This window comes from Hordeum vulgare, chromosome 1H, assembly GCF_904849725.1.
Source record: "Hordeum vulgare subsp. vulgare chromosome 1H, MorexV3_pseudomolecules_assembly, whole genome shotgun sequence".
Lineage (NCBI taxonomy): Eukaryota > Viridiplantae > Streptophyta > Magnoliopsida > Poales > Poaceae > Hordeum > Hordeum vulgare.
This window is the reverse complement of record NC_058518.1, coordinates 56,426,834-56,439,991: the sequence shown is the minus strand read 5'-3', so window position 1 is coordinate 56,439,991 and position 13,158 is coordinate 56,426,834. Positions and strand designations below refer to the sequence as shown.

At 42.7% G+C, this 13,158-nt stretch overlaps 1 protein-coding gene across 1 annotated transcript; it reads left to right on the top strand.

Annotated features, from left to right (window-relative positions):
• The first annotated feature begins 2,730 nt into the window (after positions 1–2,730).
• LOC123406936 (lecithin-cholesterol acyltransferase-like 1) lies at positions 2,731–4,365 on the top strand. The gene is made up of 2 exons (XM_045099955.1): positions 2,731–2,970; positions 3,074–4,365. The coding sequence occupies exons 1-2, from the start codon at positions 2,821–2,823 to the stop codon at positions 4,064–4,066; spliced, it is 1,143 nt and encodes a 380-aa protein (XP_044955890.1). The 5' UTR covers positions 2,731–2,820; the 3' UTR covers positions 4,067–4,365.
• Positions 4,366–13,158: the final 8,793 nt, after the last annotated feature.

Sequence of the window (13,158 nt, the reverse complement as noted above, 5' to 3'; positions counted from 1 at the left end):
TTTTTAGAGGTACCATCATGTTCTTATGTATGGCTAACTTCCATCTGACGTTGCAGGAGAAAAAGTTGAAGAGGCCACTCTCAGACATACAGTCATAGACGCTGGCCCGTGCTAAGCCTAATCCCAAGGAAGGCGAGAGCAAGTACTATGGCAATACCGAGGAGCACATGGAGTCTTACAAGCAACAGTTTGAGAGGTTGCATCCACCTGGTCCGGATGCTCCTGACGTGGTCGAGTCTCAGATCGACGAGACGGCGGTGGTGTCCATCCAGGGGAAGTCCCACGGCCGCTACCCGTGTTTCAATGGGTTGATCACTCCTTCAATCTCTTACACACGGCTTCGGGCTACCAACGCGAGCCCGTGCACCAGTACAGGGCGTTCCCAGCCTCCCTCAGCCCGCCAGCATGAAGTAAGTATTTCCTCCTTATCATCTTTCTTTCTCACTTTCTCAGTTTATTTTCAGCATTTCCCACTTACAAACAACCTAAATTTTGTAGGCATACAAGGCCTTTGTCGAGCTTAAGAATGTCGAGGTGCGGGAGTACTTGTGCCTAGTGAAGGCAAACGATATTTACAATTGTGAGATGATGGCGGTTAGTTTTGCCCTCTTAAAACCAAGCTAAAATTTGCACTTTCATTCTTTCTGACCTTCTAGTTTGCTTGGTTAACTAACATACAGGCTATGGTGACGTCTTGGGAGAAACGCACGGAGCGACCACAAATAGGACCCCCACCACCACCTGCTGGAGAACCCCCACACGTGCCCTCGTTCGATGAATGGGTGGCACTAGGCAGTCAGACTCCGGTTAGTACATTTGCCTAACTATTGACAAACTAGCTCTCGTTCATTCAACACTATCATATTATATTTACCCTTACAATTTCTTCTCAAACATGTAGGGGACTGGTGACTTGACTCCTGCGTCGTCGAGCTCTTGATGATGTTCTTTAAGTTTCTACTTGTGTTCATTAGATGATGTTTTTGAGATAATGATGATATCTGTTGTCATATTTGTGTGATATTGAACTTTATATGATATTTGTGAGATGATGATGTTGGACTTGATGATGATCTTAGTGTGTTCAATTTGCTGTCATATTTGTGTGTTCAATTTGCTGTCATATTTGTGGTATATATCTATCATATTATTGTGTTGATTTTAAATGGAATGAACAAAATAGGGTGTACAAAAAAACGAGAGGGTGGCTATGCCGACAGCTTTGCCGTCGGCATAGATACGCCCAGGGAAACCAGATGCTGCCACGTGGCCCGTCTATGCCGACGGCCAGGCTGTAGGCATATATGTTCCACCTATGCCGACGGCTAGGCCGTCGGCGTATAGTATGGCCCACATGCCCCGCGGAGTGACACGTGGTGCATCTATGCCTACAGCTAGGCCGTCGGCATAGATTTACCATATATGCCGACGGCCAAGCCGTATGCATAGATGCGCCACGTGTCACTCCGCGGGGCGACCGGCGCAGTAACAGCGCCGTCTCGTGGAAAACTACGTCGAGGACCAAACTACGCCGACGGTTGTACGGAAACCGTAGGCATAGATACCTATGCCGACGGCTTTCCTATGTCGACGGCCGGCGTATCTACGTCGATGTATTCTACGCCGACGGGGATATGCCGACGACAGCCGTAGGGATAAACCTATGCCGACGGTAGGAGGCCTATGTCGACGGCTTGTGGCCGTAGGCATAGTGGAAAATTCTAGTAGTGACACATACTTGAGGACAATTTATAACACTCAACGCATGGTCCTGCATCAACCTTGCTCTGCTCAGATAAATATCCATGACTTGTAAAAATGGTTTGGGAGTATGATGGTATCGGTGGCAATAATGCTCCAGCTTTTTATCGTGGTGAAACTGCAACTAATCATTACTACACATCAACATAACAGAATACAGTTTGCAAAAAAAAAAGGAACATAACAGAATACAACACAACAAACAAAATTAGAAAATAAAAACAAGGATTGCTCTGGGTTCTCGAAATCGTTGCTTGCCCAAATACTCCAACATAACGCTTTCACCAAGTCTAAATCATAGACCAAATCTTAAATTAAGGACCTCAACTAACTGAGAGAGCTTAAGGGCATGTACATTAGTCTGTAATAATCTTCCACATGAACAATAGATAAAAGTAAAAAAGACATCCTCTACAAAACATCGTGGGATATAAGGTGGTTGGGTGGGAAATGGAAAATTAGCAACACCTGAGCTTACGATAGTGGAAAAGATATCGACAAGTAGCGCTATTTGTGGGATTCGACCGTCTGCTAAATTAGAGACGCCCTCTTCTTTCTCTTTATTCTCTCTCTTCCACGTAACAAAAATCGTATGTGACATGGGTTATACTAGATGGTTAAATAAATGTTGTTGTACATGCCCTTATACCCGTAGAGCTTATAATTACTTAAAGATGACTTACGAGAAGCACGGTCTGCCGCCACCTGTTTGACAGAATGTCGCAACAGGACATAATTCTGTCGCAACAGGACATAATTTTTTTTCTCCTTTCCAATCAATCCTTGCGCATGACATTGAATAATTTAGCAATTAGTTGGATATGCCGAAATGCATTTTCGCGAGGACCGAGATCAGTCAGTCATTTTGTTCTGCAAATTGATCAAAATGAGAAGTCAAGTCAAATTAAACAATATACATGGATGCATACTCGTTGTATAAAATGTGAATCAACTCCATCGATGCCTGCTCCGTGCACACCACATTAATCGAACCCAAAGATCGATGAATCGATTGAGCTTTTCGTCCGCTCGCCGTTTCATGGCGATTCGTCTTGTGCGATGGCGAATGATCCTTCTCACACTCGTCGTAGCAGCCGCAGCACTATGGTGGTCATCATCATCGCGGCAACGGATGCATCCCGTCGTGCTGGTGCCGGGCTACGCCAGCAACGAGCTCGACGCGCGGCTCACCGAGCTCTACCGGCCGGGGTGCGGCGCGCGCAAGGGGAAGAAGGCCGGCTGGTTCCGCCTCTTCCTCAACTACACGGCCCTCCACGACGACCCCGCCGGCGTCCGGTGCTTCGCCGACCAGATGAGCACGGTGTACGACGCCGCGTCCGACGACTACCACAACGTCCCCGGCGTGGAGACGCGCGTCCCCTTCTTCGGCTCCACCCAGGGCTTCCGCCACCCTGATCCAGACCGGAGGAGCTTCTCCTACATGGACAAGCTGCTGGAGAAGCTCGAGGCGGCCGGCTACCGCGACGGCGAAACCATGTTCGGCGCACCGTACGACTTCCGCTACGCCGTCGCGCCGGCCGGCCGCCCGTCCAGCGCGGGCACCGCGTTCTTCGCGAGCCTCAAGGGCCTGGTGGAGAGGGCGAGCCAGCTCAACGGCGATCGCCCGGCTATCATTGTCACCCACAGCTACGGCGGCACGCTGGCGCACCAGTTCCTGATCCGGCAGCCCCTGGCGTGGCGCCGGCGGTTCGTGAGGCACTTCATCCCCGTCGCCGCCCCGTGGGGAGGGCTCGTGCTGGGCATGCAGGCCCTCATCTCCGGCAACAACCTCGGCCTCCCCTTCGTAGACCCCGGGGCACTGCGGAAGGAGTACCGGAGCCTGCAGAGCAGCCTTTGGCCGCTGCCCAGCGCGAAGGTCTTCGGAGCCGCGCAGCCGCTGGTGAGCACCAGGCGCCGGAACTACTCGGCCGGCGACATGGTGGGCTTCCTCGGCGACATTGGGTTCGGCGAAGGCGTCGGGCCGTACGTGTCGCGCGTGCTGCCGCTGTTCAAGGAGCTGCCGGCCGCTCCGAGGGTGCCGGTGACGTGCGTCGTGGGGGTCGGGGTGGCGACGCCGGAGAGGATGGTGTACCCGGCGGACGACTTCGAGGGGACGCCCGGCGTGGTGGTTGGAGACGGCGACGGCCTGGTCAACCTGGCGAGCCTGGTGGCCGTGGAGCCGGAGTGGAGGCGTCGTGGTCCTTATTTTAGGATGGTCAAGGTGGCCAACGTGAACCACACCGCCATTCTGGTTGATGACCGTGCGCTTGGGATCGTCATCAGAGAAATTCGACGAGCTAACTAGTTCAAAAAACCTTTATATCAAAACCTTGTGCGCTTATCTTGGCCTCTCTACTGAAGCTGCTCCCCGCAACGATTACCTACCAGCAGCTGGCCCTTTGACACAATTTGGATGATGTGGATGTGACGAACTGTAATGTGATGACCTCTGTAATTCTTAAATGACAACGTATTGCAATCAAGTTTTCCTAGGAGGCAAGCAAGTGGTAGTTTATCCCCATTTTTTGCTTTGATAGGGGAGTAGATCAGCGCTTAAACGGAGCCAATGCTCTCACTGAATTGACATAAGCCTGAAACTGTAAGAAGGGGTGAAAGAACAGAAATGTCACATGTGTTGCGGCTGAATATCTCGTTCTCGTGCTCCCGTGACCTTGTTGTTTTCTCATAAAGGATGGATTTTATTAAATATATTGAGCATACATCTCGCATCTGCATAGTTAGCATGCATACATCTAACACCAATACACATCCAATGAACTACGCCACTCGCCAAATAGCAAAGTAATATAAGACCAAAACTATGCATTGGTGGAGTAAAAGGAAAGCTCGCAAGTGATCGAAACAACAATCAACAAGTGTTACATCGGCGACCATATCCGCACCAATCATTCTTGAAATCACAAACTACAATGAAAAGAGGTTCCTAAAAACAACGTGTTTAGGAAGAGAATGACACTCAAGCGGGGCCATCGCCATGTCCAATCATCAAAACTTAGATCATGGGATTTCATCCCGAAGAACAAGTCTGAGCCAATGCTTTGAACAAGGTAATGACATAAAAAACGCCATTGCAAGATATAATCAATTAAAATCAAATATCAGGTTTTCACTCCGAAGCTTGAGACCCGTACTTAAGAAGCACAACCAAATCAAAGTCATCATGTTTAGTCGCCATCACTTTTCACGGTCCACGCAGCTACATGTAAAGCATGTTCTTGACATTATGCCACGTAAGAGCATCATTATCCGGACTAGGTAAATCAGGCCCCTACAACGTCCACGGACACGGCCGACACGGCCGTCCGCGGACAGTGACACGTCCAATACGCTAGGTGTTCTGTTATCTTGACTCGTTTTCGTTGGTTATGGCAACTCTTTTTCCATCATTTTATTATGGCTTTCTTTGTGAGCTTGTACTAAATTACAGACCTTTTGGACATTCTTTCTTATTAGTATGGATGTATGTATATTCTGATGCAAAGGCGGGGGTGACCCTCCTTTACAAAAACATCAATACACAAACAAAAACCACACCACCGAGTAGCAAAGTCATACAGAGCCGATTTCAAAGGCCCCGGTGCGAACTCCACCAATGGGCCGAATAAAGAGAAAATTCCTATTCGATACATGAACATGTATAATTGCTATAAATTCATAAAAGTAATCATTTTTTACAAAAATAAAAAAATGTGTTCCAAACCATGTATCATGGAAGTTACAGCCCGCAAAAAACATATAGGAGTAGCATGCTAACCTCCACTTATCATGAGAAACGAGACTTTCGTGCATTTTTTGACGCAAAATCATCAATGAGAGTGTCAAAGTTAATACTATCCAACATATTCTTCTCAATGCAGCACATGGCCAAACCATTCAGTCTTTCTTGGGACATTGTTGACCTCAAATAATTTTTCAGTGGCTTCAGTTTTGAGAAACTCCTTTCACTTGATGCAACAGTTCACTTGATGCAACAGTCATGGGTACGGTCAAAAGGATACGATAAGCAATTGAGACATTTGGATAACAATCCGCATCTCTAACAGACTCAAATATCTGATCCGCTAACATGAATGTGTTTGGCAATGTCATCTACAATACTTTTATTTCAAAAATGAAATCATCTAGATCAACATCTGCAGACTTACCATGAGTGAATTTGTTAACAAAATTAGTGTACCGTCTTCTTAGATCATTATCACCCAAGGACTTCAATTCTCTCGAGTTGAACAAGAAGCCAAATATTCCTCAAATCTAGTAGTCGGGGAAGTAATTGCAAGATCAATCATCACCAAAAAATATTTGACTCTAAATGATTCCATCTCACTTGCATGCGTTTCTTCATTCTCGTTATTTTCGTCATTCTCACTAATTTCATCAAATTGTCTTTTTCTAGTAATGTGTCTTTTGACATGAAATAAAGGGTGTACACCCATGTCAATTGCAACAGATCTCGCAATATCCAAACTAGTTGCAAAGCCTTCATTTCTATACTTCTCAAAATATGAGATGGCACCTTCAAATAAGAGTAACATCAATGCATACAAATTTCGACTCGAACTTCTTACTTAGCATGTTTATAGTGAACAAAACGTCATGCCAAATGACCATGCCAAGTAAAAATTCAAATTTCTCATGTGCGGTAGCCAAAGATTTTGCGTCTCTCTTAGTCTTGGCGTCATGAGTATAAGTTCTCTTCAATTCCAGTAATGATTTTCTTAACTCAGGTGCTTGATATCTGATAGCATGAACACTCTTTATTCGACTCCCCACCGAGTGTTACACAAATACTTAACTATCATTTTTGGAACATGATCAAGCAATAGGTGTCATCTTTTAGTAGAGCTTGAAAACAATATATAAGTTCTTTGCACAACACCATAGAAAGTAATAGCTTTACTGCAAGATTTTGCCATATCACTAAGAGTAAGATTCAAACTATGACAAGCACATGACATGTACAATGCTCTTGGATTAGTTTCAGGTAATATGCTTTGTACCCCTTGGTGTTTTCCCTTCATGCTTGAACCATTTTCATACCCTTGCCCACGAACAACTTTAACATCCAAACCAACAGATTCAAGTGAATCTATGAATATTATAAAGTCCAAGTCTCGATGTATCATCCACCTTCAAGAACTCCAAAGAAACTCCTCTATTTTAGTAGTGGTACTTGACATGTTTACACACCTCACAATTAGAGTCATTTGTTCTTGATGGGTCACATCACGTGTACAGTCCAAAATGATAGAGAAATACCTTCCATATTTAATTATCCTCAAGAGAGAATATTTAACAGTGCGGCCAAGAAGGGAAATCAACTCATTTTGAATATTAATTATGGCCAAGATAATGATGATGAATTTCACTATTCTTAATGCGCCGAAGATGCTCTTGCATTACAGGATCAAATTCTGCCATCATTTCAGTTACTCCCAAAAAAATTCCATTGTTATCTTGATATAATTTCTTATTCGATCCTCGGAAAGCAAGACTATGTTTAGCAAGAAATTTCACAGCAACAACAATATTAACTAAAACCAGTGTCCATCGTTCCTTCTCCCTTGCAACTTCTTGTTGTAAATCTTTGTCAATTGTTTCCTTCGTACTTAGCCTCAATCTTACTTCATTCCAAGTATTCATCTTAGTGATATTCTCGATACTATTCTCATGCAATTTGAGCTTCTCACTAAGATGTCTCCAATCCTTCAATACCTCGGATGCTCGCAGACTTCTAATTTTCCTAGATTTGAACAATTTGCAACAAAAACAATAGACTTTATTCACATGTTTAGAGTACACTAACCATCTTCGATCACTGAACTCACCATTCCTTAACTTTCTTGAGTATTAATCATATGAAAAATGCCTGCCACCAATTCCATCTTCAGGAAACTCAAGAGTATATTCCCTTATAGGTCCCTTTTCAATGAGAATATCTCTTGATTTATTGTCAAGAATGTTCCAAGTTCTAGGATCATAAATATGAAAAGAAGAAGCCTGCTCATGTGCGTTTCCAAGATTCTCATGGTCACTAAAATTTTAAGTGTTCTGATTGGCATCAACATTGGCATGATTTTCCTCGCCACGATTGTCCTCAACTACGTTCTCACTATGATAAGGTTGTTCTTTGCCATTTGTGATATATAATTGCTCAGAATTTGCATCAGCATCTTTCCTGAACACAAACTTATCCATAGACCCTTCGTCAGATTTAATCAACTTGTCTACTCTCTTCTTGTTCTTTGTTTTCTCACAACCAGATATTTTTTTAAGTAACATGATTACGCTGCAAGTGAGAGACGTGAATACCACATGAGAGATTGTGAATTGGAGGTTTTTTAGATTGAGAGTTTGAGACCACCAGAAAATAGATTGATCTGACAATTACCTTCTAAATGATGATCTTGCCAATTTGATCCCCAAACTCAGCTCCGGGTTCGGTGCGTCCGTGCGGTGCCGTCGTGCGTCGCCTTTTCGTGCTCCCTGTTCTGTTGTGCATGTTCGTCGCTTCGTAGTTTCCGATTTGGTCGAGAAAAATCAGAAGAGGGTTTAGGAACGAAAGGCAAGTCGACAATTGATGGTATTCCTGCGAACGTGTGCCTCCCGTGCGGCACGTACGTCGGTGTGGCTGCTTTGTTGGGCTCAGAGCTAGCTGGGATAGCGCTGGGCGTGAGTTATTTCTTGTTTTTATCACCTCTACTCTGTAATATATACATACTACATATATACTATGGGCCCCTCTTTAGGCCGGGCCCTGGGCCGCCGCACCTCTCCCACTAGGGAAAAGTCGGCTCTGAAGTCATATAAGACCCGAACTATACCTTGGTAGAGTAAAAGAAAAACTCTAAAGTGATCAAAACAATGATCAATAAGTTACAACGACGACCATATCCGCACCGATCATTTTTTACATCACAAAGTACAATGAGAGAGGTTCTTCAACAACAATGCGTCTAGGAAGAGAACGACGCTAAAGCACAGCCATTGCCAGATTTGACCGCCAAACATTAGATCATAGTTTTTAGTCCTGGAAAACAAGTCCGAGCAATGCCTTGAACAAGGTAATGCCACAAAAAATATAGCCATTACCATATATAATTATTAAAGTTCGACATTAACTTTTCACTTGGAGCTCGATACCCGTACTTGAGAAGCACAACCAAATCAAAGCCATCATGTTCTGTTGTCATCATTTTCGACGGTCCCAACAACTACATGCATAGCATGGTCTTGACATTATGACACGTAAGTGAAGACCATGTTCCTACAAGAAGACAATCAAACTGCAACAACAACTATATAATCGTCTGTGTCTGCATTGTGTTCAGAAAACAAATCTGAAAAGAAAAAACCGCATGCAATAAGAAATGCGAGACAAAAGACTGAAAGTAGTATGCAACAAGAAATCCAGGTCAATGTAGTCGACCATCTGTGTCAAAATGGACGCACGCCCTGCTGCGGATGAGCACTCGATGACCCTTGATTGTCCCCTTCAAATTAAGCACATGCTCCTCCACACACTCCGCGTCTTCAAGGACCGCATGCATCATCATTGTTTTATTCGTGTAATCCTCTTCGTTGGACGAGTGACTCATCGCTGATTGCGTTGGTTTCCCTCCAAGCTTAAAGGGTGATGTAGCATCGCGACGACAAATATTTCCCTCAGTTATGAAACCAAGGTATCAATCCGGTAGGAAGATCGACAAAACTATGTAATCAGTACGTGCTCACAAATAACAAATCCTTACAACCCAACGCGTGTACGGGTTGTCAATCCCTCGTGGGTAAAATAAAATGGTAAAAATATAGATTGATAGATGCAAATAAAATAATGGTAAATAAAACACAACAACGTATTTTTTGATTTTTGATAATATAGCTCTGTAAATCAAAGAGCAAATAAATTGGAAACGTGAATAGCAAAATAGATCTTACCAATAAATGATGTAAAATACACCCCGGGGACGTAGGTTTCACTAATGGATCTTCTAGAGAAAATAGCAAATGGTGGGAAGACAAATTATTGTTGAGCAATAGATAGAAGAGCGGATAATTATGATGATATCCAAGACAATGATCATGTATATAGGCATCACGTCCAAGACAAGTAGACCGACTCGTGCGAGCATCTACTACTATTACTCCACATATCGACCGCTGTCCAGCATGCATCTAGTGTATTAAGGTCATGGAGAAACGAAGTAATGCTTTAAGAACGATAACATCACATAGACAAGATCTATTCATGTAGGAATAAAACCCATCGTTTTATACTTAATGGCAATGCCATATGCGTGTCATGTCTCTTTCTCTCACTGAGATTGAGCATCGCAAGACCGAATCCATCACAAAGCACCTCTTCCCATTGCAAGATAAAAACATCAAGTTGGGCAAACAAAATCCAAATATCAGAGAACGAGGCTATTATAATCAAGCATGGATATAATATCATAGATCTGATCATAAACTCACAGTTCAACGGATTCCAACAAACACACCACAAAAGAAAGAGTTACATCAAATAGATCTCCTAGCGACCATTGTATTGAGAAGAAAAACGAGAGAGAAAGCCATCTAGCTACTGCCTACGGACCTATAGGTCTGATATGAACTACTCACGCATCATCGGAGAAGCATCGATGAGGATGATGAACCCCTTCGTGATCGTGTTCCCCTCTGCTAGGGTGTTGGAACAGTCTCTAGATTGGATCTCGTGGCTTCTGGAACTTGTGGTGGCTGAAACGATTTTTCATTGACACCCCTAGGGTTTCTGAAATATTTGGGTATTTATAGTGCTCACACGCGGTGGAGGAGGTGCCCAAGGCCCCCACTACCCACCAGAGGGCGTGCCCTCGTGCCTAGTAGGCTGCGTGGGCCTCCCGTTGTTGGCTTCCTTGGTCCTCAAGTTTCCTTTTGGTCTAAAAAATCTCCAAAACATTTCATGGCATTTGGACTTCATTCGATATTGATTTTCTATGAAGGAAAAAACAGCAACTAGCACTAGGCACTATGTCAATAGGTTAGTCCCAAAAAATGATATAAAATTGCTATAAAATGACTATAAAACATTCAAGAATGATAATGTAACAACATAGGACAATTAAAAATTATAGATACGTTGTGATAGAGGCGAGGGTCCCGATCTTTCGATGAGATGGTGGCTATCGATTTGGTGGAGGCGACTTTGACGATTGTACTACAAACGTGCACAATGTTGCGTCATAGCAATCGTTAAACCAACTCCAAGAGGTTATTGACCACGCAGGTGCATGATCAACCTCACCACGAAGGTCTCTTCCTGCAAGCAATCGAAGAACAAGAAATAATATGATAAAAGCAATCTGAATATTGTGAGTATATATGAAGTATTGATAAGGGTGGGGATCTGAAAGCGGTCTTGCTCTGGTCATTGGACACAAACGACGTACACGAAGTTGCAATGTCTAACTTTTAAGGAAACAAATCCCAACCAAAAATATACTAGGTTGATCTACTTATATAGAAGAAAGTGGTGGCGGCCAAGGAGGTGGGAGGATGTCCCAAGGCAGCCTAAAACTAACCCTAGGACATAAAAGGCCTATGGGTCCAAGTGGAGGTGATTCAATATCTTTGGACTTGTAGTTTGACTCGGATTCTGATGCAACATGAGATTGTTTCATCAATATCTCCACGCTTCGAACGAATTTTAAGGTGATTCCAACTGGGATGGAACATACATAAAATCTACTTTCCAACAAAAAAGGAATCACCCAATTCGGAGTCCATACGATAAAGTTGTTCGCATTTTAAGACAGATATGTGTGTGTAGTCTGAATATGAGTTTAGAACGTGAGAGACTAGACTTGGACTTTATCTTCTCTTGGGCTAAAAGTGATGTGAGAGAACTGCTTTAACATCACATAATCATTTGCTTTGATGTGAGAGGACTTCTTGAACAACACCTAATCATTTCCTCTTCCTTTATCTTCACATGTGGTTCATGCAAGCGTTCGACAATTCTACATTTAGGCATGAAGTAAAAATAGGTGAAGTATTTTTGTTCAGATAACATAAATAAATTATTGCATAATTATTATAAGAAATCACCTCACAAGTATGCAAATACGAAATATTTTTGGCCATATCCAAGGTAGTCATGTCCTCATCATCCTCCCCTTCTTGAAAACAAAACCGTCCATAATGTAGCTTAATCTGAAATATGGCCAACAAAAGTGACAAAGCATACATGTTGTATATGTATATGTCATCCATTTTTACTTTTCTTGTTTTTGCACATATGACACATGTATACATGAGTAACTTTCATATGTTATGAAATATAAAGCCGAAATATTATCATAAGAAGTAGAAGATATGAAAATATTGCAACTCAGTTTGCACATATAAGTGAAGTCCTTATTCATATCAAAATATTGATAATGTTCATCATTAAACCATCCTAACATTGGTGGATACATTTTCATTGTTTCAAATTTACATGCTACAACATGCTTAAATAAACAAACATGCAACAAGTCATTTGATATAGAATCAACACCAAGATTAGAGGTCATATCAAAATGATTAAACATTGGCACAATTATTTTGAAAAATATTTGAGGCAAATTTGATTTATTCTCTAATTCACATGGTTTTTTCTCATCAACAGTTAATTCAACGGGTTCACTCAACATTATTGATATTGTAGTTATTTGATCACATGGCAAAGTCAAATCATGAACATGGTCCTCTAAAATAGGTGGTGTGACCAAAGTAGTGGGTAGCTCATCACATGCTACATTGGAATTGACAAGGCATTCATCATACTCATGTGGAGGTGGAAGATAAGTACATTTGTCATTACCTCTTATGATCAACTCAGATGATGTAGGCACTCTCGATGGTAACATGTCACATGGTGAAGGTGATGTATCCCTCACAACAATTGATGTGGTTGTCATCGTACGCCCAATATTTGAAGGAACAACCATATCAACTCCTGGAATATGCACCTTGCGCTTGTTCTCCTCGTGGGCAACCACGTCGTTATATTTCCTGTTCAGCTTTGCAAGCAAGACGAAACAAACTTTCCATAGGATAACACTTTTCATGAATTAGTATCTCCTGAATATCATGGTTTAATCCTCCCCAAAATCTACCCATAAAATCTTCTTCACATTCTTCTAATGAGGAATGCAACAAGGTCATTTGTAAATCATCATAATATTTTGTTACGGTGTCACTACCTTGTTTTAAATGTTGTAATTTTTTAATCATCTCACGGGTATAATAAGCAGGAACGAATGTATGTCTCATGGCAAGTTTCAAATCATCTCAAGTAGCAGGTATATAATCAGCCGGTGAAAGAACTAACCAACAATATCTGTTCCACCAAGC